General features: G+C 25.1%; 2 protein-coding genes across 4 annotated transcripts in view; both read right to left on the bottom strand.

Annotated features, from left to right (window-relative positions):
• Window positions 1–346: 346 nt before the first annotated feature.
• LOC117171441 (GPI ethanolamine phosphate transferase 2-like) lies at window positions 347–13,173 on the bottom strand. 3 transcript variants are annotated; one of them, XM_033358772.1, is made up of 13 exons: window positions 12,929–13,173; window positions 10,202–10,388; window positions 9,910–10,119; window positions 9,653–9,835; window positions 9,428–9,567; window positions 9,140–9,345; window positions 7,098–7,294; window positions 6,766–7,014; window positions 6,269–6,686; window positions 6,022–6,184; window positions 2,113–2,407; window positions 1,850–2,019; window positions 347–622 (listed from the first exon to the last, which is right to left on the bottom strand). In XM_033358772.1, the coding sequence occupies exons 1-13, from the start codon at window positions 13,078–13,080 to the stop codon at window positions 376–378; spliced, it is 2,817 nt and encodes a 938-aa protein (XP_033214663.1). In that variant the 5' UTR covers window positions 13,081–13,173; the 3' UTR covers window positions 347–375. The 3 variants fall into 3 exon arrangements, with proteins under 3 accessions (XP_033214663.1, XP_033214660.1, XP_033214664.1); XM_033358769.1 differs by having other exon boundaries at window positions 1,850–2,022; XM_033358773.1 differs by having other exon boundaries at window positions 1,850–2,022; window positions 12,934–13,070.
• Window positions 13,174–13,316: 143 nt separating this feature from the next.
• LOC117171983 (GPI ethanolamine phosphate transferase 2-like) overlaps window positions 13,317–21,752 on the bottom strand; it is a 25,786-nt gene continuing 17,350 nt past the window's right edge. Inside the window, exons 9-14 of the mRNA XM_033359688.1 lie at window positions 18,832–19,010; window positions 18,581–18,750; window positions 18,336–18,489; window positions 16,496–16,796; window positions 16,238–16,404; window positions 13,317–13,694 (exon numbers count right to left, since the gene is read on the bottom strand). Of these exons, the coding sequence (XP_033215579.1) occupies window positions 13,463–13,694; window positions 16,238–16,404; window positions 16,496–16,796; window positions 18,336–18,489; window positions 18,581–18,750; window positions 18,832–19,010 (1,203 nt within the window). The 3' untranslated portion in view covers window positions 13,317–13,462. The remainder of the gene's footprint in view (window positions 13,695–16,237; window positions 16,405–16,495; window positions 16,797–18,335; window positions 18,490–18,580; window positions 18,751–18,831; window positions 19,011–21,752) is intronic.

Consider the following 21,752-nt stretch of genomic DNA (forward strand, 5'->3'; position numbering starts at 1 on the left):
TTTTCGAGATATGAAATTGAAAATGATTTAATTCCAAAGATTTAAAGTAGAAATTTATTCAGTTTTATAGATTTGTAATTTGACATTTGAAAAATATTTTTCATGATATAAAAAAGGATTTGTAATTCAGGTGCTTCGGGTATAAAGTAAATAATTTGGAAAAATTATGTAAAACAGGCCGGCGGAAGGCGGGGGGGGGGGTCGAAACTATATTGTTTACAAATTGTTACATGGGGAAGGGTGAAAGATTGGCAAAATAAATGTCTTACGTAATTTCTGAATGGTCCCTAAGTAAAATAATAGTGTAACCAGAATTTCATAAACCGTATATTTATTTTTACACAATTATGGGAAGTTTTCAATAATTTGAGGACGTCACACATTGCCAGGTGATAGCGAAGGTCCTAAAATTATATCGTGTAAACTAGTAACAGCTTGAACGCCTAATGATATTATAATTAATAAATCTGCTTTCACTACTTCGTAGAGAAATTTCAGGAAAAGAACATTCCAGGACCAATCGTTTTGAGAGCGAAACATCATTCCCAAGGCATAAGTAATAATTAGCATGAGTTGGCAACACGTGTAGGTTTTGTTTATTCTTGAGACGTTTTCTGAAGCTCTTAAAAATCAATAAAACGTTTTTTTAAACAATTCTTAATTAAGTATTTAGGAATCCATGGTGACCACTGGGCTCGGAGTTTTGTAAGACAAAAACCGGAAAATCACGTTTGGAAGAATTTAAAATTCAATACTTGTAAAGTAAAATAATATAAAAAGTTTGGATTTAAATTTTAATTTCCTAAAATTGTGTAATTTACAAATCAAGGTCATAAGTTTTGAAAAAATGGTCATTTATAACGTTGAAAATTAAATAATTTTAAGTCGAAACTTGATAAATGAGATAATTTTGGTGTCTTTAAAATTCAACCATAGTTATTTATTTTTATTTAAATGCATTGATAAGTTAAACTTTTCTTAGTTTAAATCTCTTGAAAATTTAATCATAGTTGAGCGATTTTAAGTTTGTAGTTTTCAATATTAAAGAAAATTGATTTTTAAGGTTGAAGACTTTAATATTGAATCATTAAAAAAAAACGATTAAAATATAAAAATGTACAGAAATTCAAAATTGTTTTGTTTTAAAATGGCTTAAAGTTGCAAAAGAAATTAAAACCTTTTAAATTACTAGTACTTTTATTATTATTTCAAAAAGATCCAACTCAAATATTACAGAATTAATATTTACAAAATTGGACTATTTTAAATTCAGAGAGCTTGTAATTAAATATCAATTTAAACTTTTCTTTACAATTTTCAATTAAAATTGTAGTTGGGCCATTTTTTTAACAATTAGCGTGTATCTTTAAAAATGATAAATAATTATATTTAAAATCGAAACGAAAAATTGTTAATAAAAAGCATCATAATTAGATTTTTTTTTAGTTTAAATTCACAATAAAAGCGAGAAATTTTTAATTGAGTGATTTATTAATGAAAATAATAATTAAATTAAAAACGTTCAAAATTGAATAACTATAGATTAAAAAATTAGAAATAAAAGAATTTTCCTTTGTTCAATATTGTAAAATTTCAAATTGAAAGTCTTAATAGTTTAACTATTTTCAATATTTTAATTGAATCTTTTAATTTGGAATAAAATTTCAGTTTGAAAATGTCAAATATGAACTATTTTTGTGTGTGCAGAACACGAAATAAAAATACTTTTTTTAAATAAAAGTTCTCAGAAGAATGGTTTAAAAACTAGAAAATGAACGGGATTTTTTAAAAATCCTTAGCGGCCACCTTGGGAATCGAATGAAATTTACAAATAAAATAATACAAATACCTCGTTTTTGAGTTATTATTCAGCAAACCATGAATGCAGAGGAGATAAGATAAAATCGGTGCAGAAAATATGTTCAGGATTTTTAACAATCCACTTAGGACGGAATAATAATCGAGAGATGACAAAGTTCCGATTGTTAGTTCCATATTATCCAGACTGAGGACGTAATTCTGCTTTAAAAGGAAAATAATATATATGTATTTTTTAAATTAACGACGATGCTTATAATAATAATGATAAAACTATTGTTTTTAAATTAGTACTTGGTAATGAAAGAATAAATGCCCAAGCCAAACGTGGGATAAAATATAACTGCGATAATAATTTTGCAGGACGTCTGTTAATGCCATACTGTATAGAATTTGCATCGAAATTAAAATAACGTGAGGGGTGGTAGTTTGTGAAGCCATAAGCATTGTGCAGCAGGTAATTCCAGAAGCCAGTAATTCTTTCGCACCCGATTTTCCATTAAAACAGGTTTTCATTGTTGATATCACGAGACCGTATACAAATCCAAAAGTGTATCCAATCCAGAAAAGAATCGATTCTATTTTTCCACTGTTAATTTATAATACATTACTTCTAATTCAATATTGAACTGTATAAAATTAAATGATCTATGAGTGAAGAAAAACAAATTCAGAACAGTTGAGAATATCATGTGTGTATTATTATACGCTATTGTTCAAAGGAATAATTTTTTTATTACAGGGTTTTAATCGGAAATTTTTTCCCACAATACCGTATGTCCCAATTGTTTTCTGTTTAAAAAAAGATTGTATTTTGTTTTAAATTTTCATGCATATCACCTAGGAATTTGGCCGAATCCACGAAACAAATGCGTTAAAAAAACATGTATATTTAAAGGTTCCGCAAGACCCATGCAAATTACAACGTATTTCTCAAAAGAAAAAAAGACGTTTTTGTACATTTTAGTTAGAATTGTGAATATTAGGTTAAACGAGTTAAAATTTAATACTTATCCAAAAAAACCCCATAACTGAAAAATTGGGCTTTGCGAGATTTTGGCACTAATTATGATTTTTTGTGATTACTGATAATTAGATATTTAAATAAATTATTTAAAAAATTTCTGATTGTTCTAGTAATTTTCTCTTAGATTAGAATTAGAAAGTCGGGAGTTTTCCGAATTTCTCAACTTATTTTTAACTTCTTATTTATGTCAAAGCAATAATTAATTGAATTTACCAGAAATTGTTTTTTAAATAAATTATTACTATTTACAATAATATTCTCTAAGACTGATACTACAGAGTTACAGTTTTTCTGGAATATGCAACATTTTATCCACTTTTTAGTCGGAGGGAGGTAATAATTAATCTAATTTAACAAAGAAAAATGGTTTTAACAAATTTCTATTGCTTATAACTATCTTCTATAGTAATATTAGATAGTTACGGTTTTTTCTGAAATTTTGTAACTTTGCTTTGGCTCTACTGGAAGGTAGCCTTTTTGTTTAAATTAATGTATTTTTTAAATATTGACGGAAAAGTAAAAATAATTAGTACTTTACTAAGTGAAAAGTTTGTATACTTTTATTAATAACTACCTCACTATAAATGAAATGGTGAAAATAAGTTTCAAAATTCGGAAAAAGCTCGACTTCCTAACTCTACTTTAAGAGAAAATTGCTAAAAACAATAATAAATTGTTTGAGAAATTTATGTAGACATCTAATTATCTTAAATGCAAAACAATTGATAGGTTACTCCCACGTAAAAATATACTTTAAATAATACAATTTTCTTGGACAATCTTATCATCCGTTAACACAAAATTTAATTTCGTTGAGTAAAGTTATTTGTAAGAAGGAAAATAATAGATACCCCGTTATTTTTAAATTAAAAATCATATTAAATAACATTAAAGTTACTTGTATCATTAATTAAATTGTGAATAAAAAAAAATTGAATCTCAGTTTACCTGTATGGAGGTTCTAAAAGCAGATCTAATTATTTCGACATATAAAAAAATATAATGATTTAAATTAAATATTTATTTTTAGATTTAACAAAATTGAAATTTTAAATAAAGGTTTTATGTCGTTTTGAAATACAATTTGAAAATGAAGATCCTTTCAAGATCCTGATTTAAGAATCTTTTCATTTTTAAACGAATTTTGGAATTATTTAATTTTCAAACTTTCAAGTTTGAATTCATTTATTTCGAAATTTTCTAATTAAAAAACATATATTTATCTATTTTATAATTATTAAATTTTAAAAGGTCACATTTAACAATATCAAAAAACTTTCAATAATTAAGAACAGTCAATATTACAATAATTTTTTGTTGATAGAAATCACATCTTTTTAGTAATGCTTCGAAAGCTAAAGTTAGAAAATTTCTAGTTTGAAATTTCTTAATTTTTGGATGTTTCAATTTTCACAATTTTATAGTTTGAAATGCAAATATTAAAAATGTCAGGACATTTTTCTACACATTAAGTATTTCAAAATTGTATATCAAAAGCCTTGCTCATCAGTTTTTAAATAATTAATTCTAAATTGTTTGTTTTCGGTTTTATCCAATTACAATTTTATTAAATTTAGGTTTAATTATTCTAAATTTTTCCGTTTTAATTTTAAACGTACAAAATTTCTTCATTTATGAAATTCTTTGCAATCGTAGAAAATAAAATGTAAAGACTTGATAGTTGCACAACTTTCATTTCACAGAATTTGCAATTAAAAAACAATAATTTCTAAAATTCTACCCTTAGCAGTGAGAAGATTTTAGTACCATCTATTTATTTTTTTTAAATTCAGAAATGTTCCAAATAATGAACAATTCAAATTGAACTGGAAAAAAAAAACAGTTTCGAATTGAAAAGCTTACAAGTGTGCAATTTAAAACATTGGAATCGTCTATAGAAATCTTTATTTCTATTCTCTTTTTCTAATTATTACATTTCAATGTATTTAGATGAAGGAAGAAAGAATGAACTTCTTAAGGAAGTGTTCAAAATTAAACGAGTTGAAACTAAAAATTTTAAAATTGTGTTTTTACAATTTCAGAGTTCTAAATTTTCATTTTTCCCTTTTATAAGTTTTAATTTTGCAATGTAAACTGATATTTTTTAATGTTAAAAGAAACAATTTAGAATTTAAAATTGTTAATTTTTTAAGGATTACAATTTACTTGAATTAATAGAATTTTTAAAGGGTTTGAGTATAAAATAGTTTTAATATCATAATTTTTGGTGATTCAAATTTTTTCAGTACTAAAGGTTCGTTTGAGTTTCAACGGTCCGGCGTAGAATTAAATTTTTTTAAATGTTTCCTATTTAAAACAATCTACTTTTTATTTTTAACTTTTTTGAAAAATAATTTAATTTTAAAGGTTACTAATTAAAAATGTTCAATTTTTATCGGTAAAAGTGACGGTGAAGTTTTTTTTATTTTAGAAAAACCTATGAAATCAATTAATATTTGTTTAATACAAAATAAAAAATTTTAATCCTGGATTTTCAAAAGCTTTAAAACATTCAATTCAATTTTTAATTTCAGATTGTCAAATTTAAATTCCTTCGAACCGGAAATGATTTAAGTTCAAAATTCTAATTTATTAAATATTGGTTAAATATTCGGTTCAATTTGGAATAAAGCAATTTAAAAAATTCTAATCTGAAATTATTCCAATTTTTAACGCTCTGAAACTGTCCTGTTTTAGAAATTTTAATCTGAAATCGTTTCATTTTTAAATTCTTCAATTCAAAATATAATTATTCAAATTTTAAACACTTTGAATAAAATTGATATAATTTTAATCCTTTCCTAATGAAATTGTCAATTTTTCAACATTTTATGGTGAAAGTTTTTCCTTTTGAGAGCTTCAGTTTTAACATTTTTCAATTTAAAATATTTTCAATTCTGATTTATTCAGTTTTAAATGCCTTTATTATCTAAAATATTTTGAACTGGAATGTTTTTTAATTAAAATCATTTGATACATACATTATTTTAATTTCAAACACTTCAATTCGAAATAATTAATTATTATATTATATTATTTCAAAAATGTTCAAAATTTAATATTTAAAAATTTGTTTAATAATGGATTTTTAAATTGTTTGTATTTTTAGTGCTAGGAAATAAAAATCCAGAAACGTTCATTTACTTTTAATAAGACTGTACAAATTCATAATTTACCTCGAGAGTGGATAATAAAAAAAAGTTGCTTTGCCTTCAGCAACTTTTGATGCGAAAATTGCGCAGGTCGTAAATGTTAGTAGAGCACAAATTATAGCTTTTTCTAATTTACTCGAAAATGGCTCATAGAAAATGTTACAGACAAAGGCTAGAATCATCAGACCTATAATTTTTTGTTATTAAAACTTTTGTTAATCATTTTTTTCAGTTTAAAATAATTTTTCCAAAAGTGATTAAATTAAATTACCGAAAAACAAACAGAAGGAAGTCCAAATCGAATTATTTGAATGTTGCAACCAGTGCTCAATTTCTGTGTAAGATAAAATAATCCTGTGCATGATCAAAATGGAAATCAAAATAAAAATTTGACTCTCAGAGTCCCGAAACTCTTCTCGATCGTTTTCATTGGTAGAAAATGCAACCAGATGTATTTTTTGTACTTTCTTAATAATTATCCAAAAACAAATAGATGCCCAGAGAAAAAACCAGGTCCATTTTTCGCATTTCACAAAACTAAATTCCAGCAAGCTGAGTGATTGTAATAGTGTTCCGAGTACTAAAATCAGAAAAATTGAACTTTTATTCGAACAGCTTGGTTGCTCATCAACTCTGGACGATAGAGTTTCGACTTTTTCAACGGATTTTCTCGCTTTTGAGATCAGATCCTAGAAAAATGATTAAATTTAGAATTTTTGTTTTTTTCTGATTTATAATCATTTATAAAAATGTAATGTAATAACTTACAGAGCAAGCAACAGAAATAAACATTTTCTGTTTGGCGATGATGAAAGAATTACAAATCATAATTGCCACAATAATAGCAACAATAATACCTTCTTCTTGTGACATGAAAATAAATGACGTTACTCGTTTGTAAGTTCCTAATCCTAGAAGAAAGGCTAATAAAAATGTATTAAATCCTAGTCCAATCATGATATTTCGACTCAGGTTCTTTATGTTTTCATTTGGAGTGTTAAGAAGAATTACGATTGCCTAAAGAAAAATCATTATTAAAAGAAACAATAAAAATAAATTTGAATATTAAAATGTAAAAATAATAGTATATTAAAGGTGACCTCGATTAGAAGTATAAAAGCCAAAAACTGAATCGAGACGTTTGGCTGTAATCGAATATCGTTCATCTCTTTAGATAAAGAATTCATTATATTTTCATATTCTTTCAAAATTTCGGTTGAGGAAGTTTCGTTCTTCTTCAAACTTTGTAAATATAATCCATGTTCACAAACAGTTTTTTGGAAAATAGGACGAATGACTGTTTTGAAAAAATGTTTTCTCATTGAAAAACTGTATGAGATTTGTAATGCAGTAGAATATTTAATCTTAGTATCAAATACAATAGAAATGTTTGACTCTCGATTATTATTGCATCCTAAATGGATTATTACAAATCCTGATCATATGCTCTGCACCAATTTTTTAATTTTTTTCAATTAGAAAAAATTGGCAAATATCTGCTAAATTTAAGTCAAACCCCGGGATTTCGATATTTTTTTGCATACATCTACAGATTTAGAACGTTTTAATTTTAAAATCGTTTACTCTTTATGGTTACGTATTAAAAAAACTGTCTATTTTAAGGGTCGAAAAAAGTTTTAATTAAAATTTAAATTTAGGAAGATTTTATATTTAAATTTTTCGACTCAGCGCTCCAATTTAAAACAATAAAATGTTGAAGATTTGAAATTATTGTTTAATTTGATACTACTATAAACTACTTAAAATTTTTAATTAAAAAATTTTTCCATCTAAAATTTTTCAATTTGGAAGTCTAAAATTTGTAATTGTGAAATTTTCAAAGATTTAAATATTAAATTGTTTAATTTTTAATGCTTGAATTTCAAATCGTAAAATTCTAAAAATGTAATTTGGGTTTGTATTACTCTAAATTTTTTAAATCCCGAATGATTAATGTAAAATCTGAAACTTAACTAAATTAACTGTTTTACAGTGTTGTAGTTTATTTTATTTAAAGCCAGGAAATTAGAAAAAGTCTGCGAAAGTTCACGATTCATCATTTTAGTTAAAGCATTTTTTTGTACAAAATTGAAATATTTTGTAGAAACTTAATTCTTTTTAACTGGAAAGTTGACAATTACATGTTTGGCTGAAAATTCAACTATTTGGTTGAAAAATTCTGTACTTTGTTAAAAAAATTTATTTGGTGGTAGAATATTAATCTTCTTGGTGACTAACTTATCCAGAGAATATTCATTTCTTTGGTAAAAACTTTAAATATTGGATTTTAAATTTCTTTAAAAATTCAACCTTTTTTTGGTTTACAATACAACTTTTTTTATGGAAATATCAACTATTACTTTTTTCGCTAAGGATTCATCTTTTTGGTAGAAACTTCAACTAATTTGTTCAAAAATATTTTTTTTTTGTTGGTTCATGATTCACTTTTTTGAGTTAAAACCCTTTTTTCAACTGTACATTAAATTATTCCATATTTAGTTGAAAATTTATTTTATTAATTGAAAAATTAAACTATTTGGCTGAAAATTCCTTTATTTTGTTGATAATTCGTTTGCCGCAGTAAAATATTAATCTTTTGGATGAGTAATTAATCTTTTTGGTTGAAAAATTTATTTTTTTATTAAAAATTTAACTATTAGACGTTTAAATTTCTTTAAAAACTTGAATATTTTGTAAACAAATTCATGTACTTTTTTCTAATTAATCTTTTCCGGTAGAAAATCAATTTTTTTTCTTAAAAATTCATAATCGATTTTTTTTTAATTTATCGAGTTTGTAGGAAATTCATCTTTTGGGTTAAAAAATATTTTTTGTTGCTTCAGATTCTTATTTTAGTTAAAAAATTGTTTTCTTTTCTTGAAAGTTCGTTTTATTATTGTAAAATAATTTTTCTTGTAACCGAAGTGATAAATCGATTGATCCCTTTGGTTAAAATTTTTATTATTTGGTTGAAAATTAACTGTTTCAACTGAAAAATTAATTCTTCCATTTTTGGGTTAAAAGTAAGGGGATTTCGAAATTGGGATTTTGTTGCAACCCTGATAATTAAAAAAAATTAAAGTAGTCCGCAATAATTAAATAAACTAATGTTTAATTTTCATTCATAAATTTCGATACTTACGATCAGTGAAAGTTTTGACTTCCAATTTTATTAATTCGTCGATTAGTTTTTTGGTGTTATAATAAGAGACATACATTTTTTCATCTACTGTAAAGCCAAATAGTAAATCCAAGTGAATGGAACCATAACTCGAAGAAGGAATTGGTAAACCAGTTAAAACCGATATCATAGGCGCTATATCAATTTCCTTTAAAGATTTGTTGTAACTGTTCAAAATACACAATGTAAATTGCAAAATATACATGTAAAAAATGCAGCTTGTTTACAATTAATTAAATTAATATGTACTTGTAAATATGAAATAGACAGGGTTCTCTCTGTATTATAATATAAGGTGCTAATATATTAGGATCTTTTTTTAACTCATTTGGACTTTTCGAACTTCTAGCGCCAGAATCTCCCAGTATTAAAATTGTGTAATGTTCAATCTGTGAAATTTAATCAGCCGATAATTGTTAATAAAATAAATATTGGTTTTATAGAATATTCAAAATTCACACTAGAATAAGGTACCGTGTACTCTAAAATCTCATGAATGGATTTGATAATTTCATCCAAATGTCGTAGATTCTCTATTTTTGAGTCTTTTTCAGATGGAAATAGAAGTTCAGAATTTTTGGAAACTTGATATTGGAAAATAAACCAGTCCCAGTGATCTTTCAGTAACTCCGAGATTAGAGCATTTTTGGTTTCCATCTAAATAATTTAAATACAAAAAATAAGATAAAAGATAATATAAAAACACAAGGATTATTTTTCCTGGTACACACAGTGAAATTTTCACGAGAATTTTTAATATTGTTTAGTGTGTCAACGTTGATGTAATCGGGGAATAATTCATGCCAGGAATTCAAACCATGAAATGAAATTCTTATATTTTCTCCTTTGGCTAAGTGAAAAATGTTATCAACTGAAAACTTATTACCGCCTAATCTCAAAAGAGATTCGGCAAATCCAGACAAACTTCCACTCGATAAAGTCTGTTAAATAAAAAAATATTTTTAAAATTGCAAATTTGCAGTGGTGAAATGAGGATCTTTTTTTAAAGAAAATTTAAATCACTTTAATTTTTTGTAGGGTGGTCGAAACTGGTTGAGTTTGATAAGTTAGAAAACAAGCATCCCCTCGTTTTATGAGCTTTGTAACATAATCGAAATTCGAATCTTCTAAATCTTCTATTCCAAATCCGTCGATTACGAAAAGGATAAGGTTCTCAACATGTGAGTGGTAAAATTTTTGTGGCGTTATTCTGAAAATGAATTAGAAATTAAAAAATAAGTTAGTGATTTTATTTTATTCGCCTATTCTCCGCTTTTCTCCCTTTTGGAAGAACCCCTCTTTTTTCCTATGAATTAATAGAACCCAATAATAATATCCAACTATTTTTCGTTGAAACTTAATTCTTTTTCATATTTTTTTCGTTGAATTCAACAGTTTTTACTTAAAATTAACATCTTCTTTGGTAAAAATATAACTATTTAGTTTAGTTGAATATTTAACTATTTTATTAAATAATCGTGTTTTAAAGTTGGAAATTAATTTTCTTAACTGAAAATTTAATTAATCTATTTTTTGGCTTCTGATCATTTTTAGTTGAAAATAAACCATTAAATTTTTCATTGAGAATTAATTCTTTTGGGTTGAAAATTAAACTACTTAGTCAAAAATGTAACAACTTTGTTAAACAATCGTTTTATCGGTTGAAGATTTGACTATTTGTTAAAAAATCTTTTTTTTTTGTTTGAAAATTTGTTTTCTTAATTGAAAATCTAATAAGTATTCCTTTTTTGATTGAAATTTGATCGTTTTTAGTTGAAAATCCGACTATTAATTTTTTCATTGAGAATTAATGTTTTTGAAAATCAAACTACTTGGTTGAAGGTGGAACTACTTTGTTAAAAATAAATTTTATTGGTCTATGATTTCACTATATTGTTGAAAGTTCGTTATTTTTTCTTGGAAATTGATCATTTTTAGTTGACAATTCAAGCAGTAAATTTTGAAGAAGGCTGAAATTTCAACTACTTGGTGCAAAATTGAACATTGTTAAATATTCAGTGTACTGGTTAAAGATTCGCTTTGTTGTTTGAAAATTATTTTTTTAAACTAAAAATTTAAATATTCTCTTTTTGGATCAAAATTGATCGTGTTTCGTTTAAAATTTAACTAATTGAAAATACAACTACTTCATTAAAAGTTGAAATAATTTGTTACAGATTCATTTTGTCAGTTCAAGATCTTAATTTTTTTGATTGATTGAAATACATTCTTTTGAACATTAAATTTAACTATTTCATTTTTGGTTGAAAACTAATCTTTTATTTGAAAATTTAACTCTTTGGTAAAAATTAACGGCTTTGTCGAAAATTCATATTTTCGTTTTGAAAATTCTATCATTTGTGTAGCAAATGCAATTATTTGGATGAAAGTTGGACTAAGTTGCTACAAATTTATTTGATTCATTGAAGATTCTTCGATTGAAAATAAAACTATTTGTTGAGATTTAAAAAAAATTAATTTTCTGAACTGAAAATTTAATTAATCCATTGTTTATTGAAAATTGATTGTTCCTGATTTAAAAGTCAACTGATTGAAAATTAACGGTTTTGTTGAAAATTCATATTTTGGATTAAAAATTTAAATGTTTTGTAAAAAAACTGTCTTTTTAATTTAAAAATTCGTCTTTTTAGGCTAAATATTCTGTTCTTTTTGTAGGAAATTAAATTTATGGGTTAGAAGTTGAACTACATTGTTAAATATTCATTTTATTGGTTGAAATTTGAACTATTATATGGATAATTTGTTCATTGTTAGTTGAAAATTATTTTTTTCAACTGAAAATGTAAAGAATACATTACTGGCTGGAAATTGATCGTTTTTAGTTGAAAATTTGGTTGAAAATAAACTTTCTGGTAAAAGATTCATCATTGCGGGCAGAAAATCAACTGCATTGCAAAGTATTCGCCCATTTGAGTTGAAAATTCAAAAAATTAGTTTCGCATTTTTTTCTCTCTTGAAATACAATTTTTTCTTGCTGGAAAATTCATCTGTTTTGATATAAATCTGATCTTTTTGTTTAAAAGTTTGACTGCTGGGTAGAAATGTAATCTTTTTTGGTTGAGGATTAAACTATTAAGTTAAAAATTTGTCTTTTTTTCGTTTAAGATTAATATTTTTCGTATCAAAATTAAACTGATTGATTAAAGAGTCAATTATTTTATTACAAATTTATTGCTTTTTGCTTTAAAGTTCAACTATTTTGTTGCAAAATCGTGTTTTTCGGATTTAAAAGTCAAACTGTTTTCTGACACACTCGGCTTTTCTGCTTGAAAAATCAACTCTTTGTTTGAAAATTCATCACTTTTGATACAAAATTAATATTTTTTGGTTGAAAATTCAACACTTTTCCAAGAGAAACTTAATTAATTTCGACTTAAAATCTTAAGCGTTTCTTCTTTAATTAAATATGGTACCTATACATTAATTTTATTTTTAAAAAAGGTATTCCCCTAATAATCCCCTATTTCCATAAAAAATAATATCTTTTTTTTTCTGTTTTAAAGCATTTTTGGGATGTAAAGTTTGTTAAAATATGATTTAATGAATTTTATTTGAGGTGTTTATGAAATGTAATCAACGAAAAAATTTTGATTAAAAATGGGGGGTGGGGGTCATCTTTTTGACGTCACCCTGGGGGGTTCAAAATTTTTAGCGTAACGCAGTTTTTGAACGGTCCTTAATGTGTGATGAAAAATGAATAAACTTTGGAAAACTTATTTTTTTAAATACCTTACATTATCAATAGTGGTTGGAAAATCATTTTTATCCGCAAATTTCGATTCTGATAAAGGTTTCGGAATACTTCCGTAGATTAATATCAAAATAGCAATAATACTTGTCGCACATATATAAGCGTACACGTATTTTTGATTGAATGCCATTATCAGGTGTACAACTTTTGTGGAAATGAAACACTTTCTATAAAAAAGAAAGCAAAGCCTCGTTTTAAAGGATTTCAAATGACAGTTGATGCCAGTTGTCAAATTATAGGTTCGAGTCAATTTTCAGTAATTATTAAACATAACGCATCATTTGTTTTTATATTAAAAGAATTTTTCAAAAGTTAGTAGGAAAGACTTTTATTTGAGTAGAATTTAGAGCGCCGAATTTGGTTTTCGAAAAGCTACATTATATTTTAACGTGTATAATATTTCGAAATGTATAATATTCTAAATTGTATGATTTTTTGAATAAAACAGTTTCCTAAAGTGTATAAGATTCTAATAAGAGACACTAGAATCACAATTAAAATGTTTTAGAGGCTTAATGGTATATCACATGTTGGGTATTGTACGTTATGAAAATTAATTGCATTAATGATGCGATAAAATACATCACGGCACAGTGTACTGCTTCATAAAGTAATTTTGGGGAAAATACAGTCCATACGAAGAGATGGTATCGTTGCACTGTAACAATCACAGTATAGACAGTTATTGGCACCAATCTCCAAATAAGGTATTGTTTGTTGATTCTCAAAACTGTTTGGCAGGAGCTAAAATCAAATATATTACTACAATTTAAATTTAAAATTACTCATTACAGTAAAAAGTGCAGTTTTTCAAAAAACAGGTAACATTACAAATTATTTTCAAAAAAGGAAAAATTTTAATATTAACTTAATATTAACTCCAAAGTTTTCAATTTGAATCGCAGATCTTGAAATAAAATTAATTAACCATCTTTTTTATATACAAAACTATTTAAAGTTGAATAATGTATACTTAAATAGTTTAAAGCTCATGATAATTTTGAAATTTTTCATTAAAATTTCCAAAATGTGACATTTCTTTAATTTTGATTACAAAGTATGCATTTACGAAATGAAAAAGTTGAAAGTATACAAATTTTAAAAAATGAATAAACAATTTCAATGGTAGAGTTAAAAAAAAATAAGAATGAATACTCCAAAAGATAATTCAGCGTCATTCACAACGTTCAAAAGTTCAATTTAAATTTAAAAAAACGATGAGAATTGAAGGATTCAACTTCATTTAAAACTGGTCTATATTTTTAAATAAAAATGTTTTTTTTTATGTACGGTCAGTTTTTCTTGCGTGGTTCTGAATTTTATAAACATAACATTGTTGTTTACTGAAAGGACGTTTAAAAGTACATGTTTTCAAAAATTGTCTATTTTTTTAAAGCGAAAAATAAAAACAACCATATTTTCGAATTAAAAAACCAACTGTTTTGGAGAAAAATCGGCTTCTTTTCATTTTTAACTGTTTTTATTAATATGTTATCGGTTGAAGTTTTTTCTCTTTAGTTTAAAATAAAATATTTTGATGAACATCAGTTGGTTTTTTTTTGGCTAAAAAATGATTAACTGAAAATTTAACTTTGTACGTTTTTGGTTGAAAATTCATGCATTTTATTGAAAGTTCGTCTATTTTAGTTAAAAATTAATTTTAATGCTTAGCAATTCTTCTTTTTCATTATAAAATCATGTTTCGGTTAAAAAATTAACTAAATAAAAAAAATGCCTTTTTCTTATTATGAAAATTAAACTATGTTTATGAAAGTTATTTTGTTGTTGTTAAGAAAATGATTCCTTTGGTTTGTAAATTCATTTATTTTGGTTAAAAATGAATTTTTTTGCTTACAAATTTCACTATTGTTAAAAATATATTTTTTATTAAAAATTAATTTTTCAGTTATAAACTCGACTTTTTGATAGAAAATTAATCTTCTTGTTTGAACATTCATCTTTTTGGATCAATATTAATTATTTTTGGTTGAAAATTTAAGAATTTCCTTTTTCTTGATTCAAAATTATTTATTTAAACTGAAAAGTGAAATGTTTCATTTTTGTTTACAAATTCTTTTTAGTTACAAATTCATTTCTTTTCATTACAGTTTAACTATTTTATTGAAATTTTTTGTTGTTGTTAAAAATGAATTTTTGAAGTTAAAAATTAAGTGTTTCGTTTAAAATTGTTCTTTTTTATTTAAATTCAACTGTTTTTTATTTAATATTAAAACATTGTTTTGGTAGGAATATCAACTATTCAATTTGCTTTGAAAATTCATCTTTTGGGTTCAAAGTTATACTACTTTGTGAAAAGTAATTTTTTTGTTAAAAATTATTTTTCTTCACAGAAAATTTAATTATTCAATTTTTAGTTGAAAATGTTTTCTTTTTTGTTGCAAATTGTACATATTCTTGGAAATTCATTTTTTTATCTGAAAATTTCACTATTATTTATATTTATCTGAAATTATATAAATTTGAAAATTCTGAAATTTTGCTCCATCATTATTGAATATAATATCATTGTGTTTAATTAAAAATCAGTTCTATTTTGGGCCTATTTTAATTTTAAACCATAAAAACGTTAAAAGCTTTAAGTTATAATTTTTTATCTTAATATTTTCCACAATTCACATAAAGGCTTAAAAAAGTAAAAATTCTAAAATATTAAAAAAAAAATTAATTTCAAAAGCTTGAATTTGAAGATATGAGTTTTTAATTATGTATCTTATTTTTTTAACGTTAAATCCGAATGTTTTATTTGATATTCAAAAATGTTTTTAAAAGTTTGTTTGAATTAAAAAAAAAATATTTTATGTAAGTCTGAAAGGTTCAAAAATAAAAATGGTTCAATTGAAATAATTTTCACCTTGACATAAATTTTGAAGTCATTCATAGTTCGTAATTGATTAATTTTAAAACTAATCAAGTGTTAAGTCTCCAAATTTAGAATATTTCTACTTTGAATCATTTCAAAATTTAATGAAAAAATTTACTTTAAAAGATTTAACTTTTTAATTTTAATGGTTGTTAAAAGTTTTTGAAAACCGTGGAATCATCCGGATTTTTTCCGAAGATTTTAGTGACTTTGAATTCAGATGTTTCACTTTAAAGTTTGAATTATTTAAAAGCTTAGTTTTGAATGATTCAAATAACAAACTTTCAGCTTACAAATTAATTTTTTTCTATTTGTTTGATCCGAAAAAGTTTTCACAGGTCGGGAAATAACCAGAAATTTGTGCCTGTTTTGTAAATAAGAAATGTTATTTTTTCGTTGTACTTACGAGTTTGGCTTTTCGAGAGTTTCGTTGTATAAAAGACTTAAATATGCCAGAACAGGTGCCGAATATGTATTTATTGTCATAAAAATCATAGTGATTAACGGAATATACGATTCCAATCCAACGTATCCTGCAGCCACATCAAGAGTCGCAAGACTATTTGAATTTCCCTGAGAAATATTTAAAAAATATGATCTAAAGATTTAAATTTAAATTTTAAATTGGGAAATATAATAGCATAAATCAGAATTTGAGAAATACCTGATAGAAGTAAAAAACGTTGCCTAACCAGATATGAAGAACAACTCTCAATTTTTCGAGCCTGCACAATTTTGTGATCATTTGAATCACCGAACTAGATAATAATTGCACTGGCAGTAAAATCACGTTGTGAGGTCGATGCAAAAGGGCAGAAACCATAATCCACAAATGTAAAAACAAAAATAAAAATAGTGATAGAGAATTCTCCATCCTTTCTCGTGCCGCTTTTATTAATCTCAAAGCGCAGTGAGAGAGATAAATTAATATTAAAAACCAGAAGACTTGTATTTCGAAGATCCCTCTGCAATTAAATCGAGCATTTATTTAGGGAAAATTAATTTAACAGGATGTCCACTAATTGTTGCCCACCAAATTCTCAGTTATTACCGATTTATAAATTATATATATAAAATTTAAAACTTTATATAATTTAGTATTAAAATAAACAATATTTATAATAAATTTTTGTGATAACTCTTCAATAATTAGTCAATAATCAATCGCTAATACCAAAGAAATTAAAAACTATATCTTAATTTTTTATGCAAAAGCTTCTAAAATATGCATTTTGTTAAAATAATTTTTAAACCACAAGTTTTAAATTATTTTTCAACCTTTTTAAAACTCATTAGAGACAAAATAATTTTTTTTCATAATTTTACGATTTTGCAGAATTGAAAATTTTTATTTAAAAGGCTTTCAATTCCTTTTCGAAATTTTAGGAAATCATTTGAAATATTTTTCAATTTTCTCTCAGAATTCATTTCTTCCAAAATTCTTTGAACGCTTCTAAGTTTCGTTTTAAAAAATCACATTTTGTTTAAACAATTTTGAAATCTTTTCAAAGTCAAAATTATTCTAAAAAACGATGAATTTTTAATGAAAGAATTGAAACTTCAGCCCAAAAAGATTATTTTTCTATCCATTGAATTTTTTACCAAAAAAAGATGAAAATTTTAGCAACCCAAGAGATGAATTCTCAACAAAAATTATATGAATCTTCATTAAAAAAAAGAATATTTAAAAAAAGATTGGAATTTTCAACTAAAAAACATGAATTCCCAACGGAAAATATAACAGTAGATATCTAAATTAAACAAGATTTTAATTTTAAATAAAAAATAGTTGAATTCATCCAAAAAGAGGAATTTTTGACAAAATAGTAAAATTTGTTAACGTAATAGTTGAATTAAGAACAACAACAAAATCATTTTTATCAATGTAATTGAATTTTATAAAAAAATTATTTATAAATGTTCAACAACAATATCATTTTGAACCAAGTAATTGAATTTTCCACCAAAAATTGGAATATTCAACCAAGGACATTAATTTGAAAAAAGAAAATTGTTTATAATTTTGCCAAGGATCTTAAGATTTTGATTTTGTTTTCTTGAAACCTTAAAAGTTCTTAGAAAGCTTCGAAACTTTTTTCGAAGTCTTCCAAAACTTACATTTTGTCTTAAATTGGTTGAAATATATTCAAATTTAAAATTATTTTTTAATATTTTCAATACTTCTAAACCACCTAAATATCGTTTAAAATGATTTCCATTTTTCGTTCATTTTTTTTTACATATTTCGCACAAATTTCTGTATCTTCTAAATCTCTTTTAAAGTGATGATATTTTCCGGGTCTTCAGGATTTTTTTAAATTTTTGGAATCTTTTGAAAATTTCTCTTGAAATTAATTTTTCAAAATGATACAAAATTTTTCCAAAAATCTTTAAGAAATTGTTTTATTCTCTTGAAACCTTTCAAAATGCACAATTCCCAATACTTTAAATGTGATTTGCGGTTAGTAGACACCATTTTTAATTGATAAAAAATAGATTCTTACTTAGAATCTCGATAAGAAGGTAATCTGGGTAAAGTTCCAGCGACCATGTGCCGAAGATATATACAAGCTGTTATAGAAATATTAAAAAGGAGGCAAGGCTTTCTAAATTTGTCTTCTTCCAGCTCGTAGTCGATTTTAATTAATAACGCGAACCCTGAAAATAAGAGTAAATTGGATATAATTTTTTATAGAAGGTTTAGTATCAAATTAAGGTTTTCTGATTAAAAACCATATTATTCTACTACCTAGAATGAAGAAGAGCAATAATCCAATTTTGTGATTTTCGTCTAGAAGCCAATCAGCAATATCTGGCAAATGAGCATGTTTGTCACCAGTACTATTTAAGTTCCTAAGGATCCTATGAGCTAATAAGAGTAGCAACATTTTTATTCCTGCGTCTACTCGACAGTATTCACTAAAAGGAAGAAAACATTTTTTTTCGAAAAGAAAACATTACATTAATATAAAAATAAATGATTGCATTTCGAAAATTCACCTTAGTCGATAAGTGGCACATCTCACGACGATATCGTAAAACGCAAAAACGAAATATGTCACCCAGAAATAGTACCAAGTCTGATGTTCTTCTTCTACAAAACTACTGCTACTCAGGCTTAGGGCATGTAAAAATCCTCCCAAAGGAAGAAGTAATTTAATTGTTCCATATTTCCTTAACTGAAAAATTAGAAAATGTTTTAAAATAATTAAAGTAATTATTCAGGGTATCCAGCGATTTCTAGGAAATAAATTCCAGGTCTTTTCGAGGTTTTCCAGGTCAAGAAATCAAGTTTTTCTAGGTCTCCTTTTTTACATCAAATAATCAAATAACCGTTTGTTATGTATGTAAAAGATGCAACACTTAATTTTTTTTCAAATAATTTATCAAGAAAGCAGAATAATAAATGAACAAATTCTTAATTTTTCGCGAACATAAGTCGTCTTTGCGAAATTTTGGGGAATATTTTTAATCTCTATAAAGTCTTTGAAATGGTTGAAATTTTTTTAATCTATATGCAATTTTTTAATTATTTTAAATCTGTGAATTTGTTGAGATCTTTTAAAGTATTTAAAATTTTTGTGAAAACTTAAAATTTCTTTGAAACTTTTGTGAAATCCTTTAAAATCTTTGAAATGTTTTGAAGTTTCGAGTGCTCAATCACTCGAAAAATATTTAGTTTTAAAAAAATCAAGGAGAATTACAGGTTTTTAGGTAGCTGGACACCTTCTTATTCACAAAATTTGTAAGGGGCCCTATATACTACGTCATGTTGACTATATGGGGGGGGGGGGGGGGGGGTATATGGAAAATATAAATGTGAATAAAAAATTTTTGAAATACTTGAAAACATGAAAACTATTGATTTTATTTTACAATCAAGGCATCTAAATTTGTTGGTTAAAAATTCTACTATTTGGTGGAAGATTTAACTATATGGTTGAAAATTTGTTCGTTTTTGGTACAAAATTGAGCATTTTTAGCTGAAAATACAACAAATTGGTTTAAAATGTATGTAAATTATTGTAAATTCGTTTTTTTTTCTAGAAAATTAATTTTCTTCATTTAAAATTTAACTGCTTGGTTGAAAAATGAAATAGTTTGTTTGAAAAATATAATTTTTTTTATTAGTTTAAAATCCATCACTTTCGTTAAAAATGTGACTTTTTTTAAATATTACAATTTTGTTATTAAAAAATAATTTTCCAACTGCAGATTTAGTTCTTTCATGTTTTGTTGAAAATTGATAGTTTTTAGTATAATTGAACGATATACAGTGAAACTCTGAGACCGGGCCGATTTTGGAGCTATTCTTGGTGGGGAATTACCCAAATAGAGTGCCGTTTCGTAGAAAACGCAGCTCCTTTTCCAAAGTTTTCAGTTTTATTCTTAGAGCTTTAAATAATATTAATATAAAATATTTTTCTTTTCATACGAAAACCATTTAAAGTTGAATATTTTACATTTAAATCATTTACAGTTATAATAATTGACAACATATTCTCTTAAATCTTCCAAATACAACCTCTCCTTAATTTTAATTGCAAAATATGAATTGACGAAACGAAAAATTTGAAAATATATATATTCTGACTTTTAAAGCATTCATTATAAATAGAATATTAGTGCTTTTAAATATAAATTAATTATATTTTTGAGAAATTTGAATCGCAAAGCTTTAATCAATAAACAATATCTTTTTTTGTTGAAAATTCAACTATTTGGTAGAATGTTAAACTACTTTGTTGAACATTCTTTTTTTGCTTGAAGATTTGATAATTTTGTTGAAGACCGTTCGTTTTTTGGTTGAAAATTGATCATTTTTATTTAAAACTTAAACAAATTGGTTAAAAATGGTGTATTTTGTTTTAAATTCTTCAATTTTTATATACATATATATTAACAGTTTTGCTCTAAATTCAGATTTTCGGGTTGACAATTCAACCGTTTTCTAAAGAATTAGCCTATTTAGTTTTATGATTCAACAGTTTGATTGCAATTCTTTTCACCTTTAAGTGAAAAATCTTTCCTGGTTGATATTCAACTCTTTTGTTTAAAATTCAACTTTGTTGTTGTTGAAGATCCATGACTCTAGTTAAAAATTCAAACATTTCGTTGAAAATGTTATTTTTTTATAAATAATTAAAATATTTTGTTCAAAATTTAATTATTTGTTTCGAAGTTAAACTGTTCTGTAGAACCATTTTTTTAAAAAGAAAAGTCGCCCTATTGGACCGAAAATTCCACTGTTGACTTTAATCTTTTCTGTTTAAAAATTCCACTATTTTGTTTGAATTCAACCATTTGGTTAAAAATTCAACTGTTTTGTTGGAAGTTCGTTACTTTTGCGTGAAAATTCAACTATTTTGTTGCAAATGCAACTGTTTGGTTGATAATTACATTTCTTTGTTATGAGTTTAACTATATTGCTCAGAATTTAATTAATTTGTTAAAAATGCAATTATATCGTCAGAAAGGCATTTTTTAAATATCCATCGGATTGGTTAAAAATTCGTCTTTTTGGATTGAAAGTTTTTGTACTTTTTTTCGGTGGAAAATTTAACTGTCTTCTAAAAAATACGTCTTTTTGACATGAAGTTTCGAACTTTTGATTAAAAGTGCAACTAATTGTGGTTGACGTTCATTCTTTTTTGGTGGAAAATTCGTCTTTGTAAGTTGAAAATTCAACTATTTGGTTTAAAAATCATCTTTCTGGCTTGAACTTTCATATTTTCGAATTTAAAAATCTAAAAAACAAAGATTTAGAGGGCGCCTGGACAATGTTACGGGATATCCTTGTTAGATGCGCGATCGAAGTGTGTGGTACCGCAGTTGTAGGAAGAACGTCTGGTGATGCGTGGTGGAATGATGAAATTCAGGCTGCCCAAAAAGCAAAAAGAGAAGCGTACAAGAGAACTTTG

The sequence above is a fragment of the Belonocnema kinseyi genome, chromosome 4 (assembly GCF_010883055.1).
Source record: "Belonocnema kinseyi isolate 2016_QV_RU_SX_M_011 chromosome 4, B_treatae_v1, whole genome shotgun sequence".
NCBI lineage: Eukaryota > Metazoa > Arthropoda > Insecta > Hymenoptera > Cynipidae > Belonocnema > Belonocnema kinseyi.

Bases quoted from the DNA above. Each gene is read 5' to 3' on its own strand.
- LOC117171441 (XM_033358769.1), bottom strand. From the start codon at position 13,080: ATGGCATTCAATCAAAAATACGTGTACGCTTATATATGTGCGACAAGT. The intron at 9,568-9,652 runs GTACCTTATTCT...TAAATTTCACAG, and splicing joins ATGAGATTTTAGAGTACACG to ATTGAACATTACACAATTTT. The intron at 7,015-7,097 runs GTCACCTTTAAT...ATTTTTCTTTAG, and splicing joins CTTTTATACTTCTAATCGAG to GCAATCGTAATTCTTCTTAA.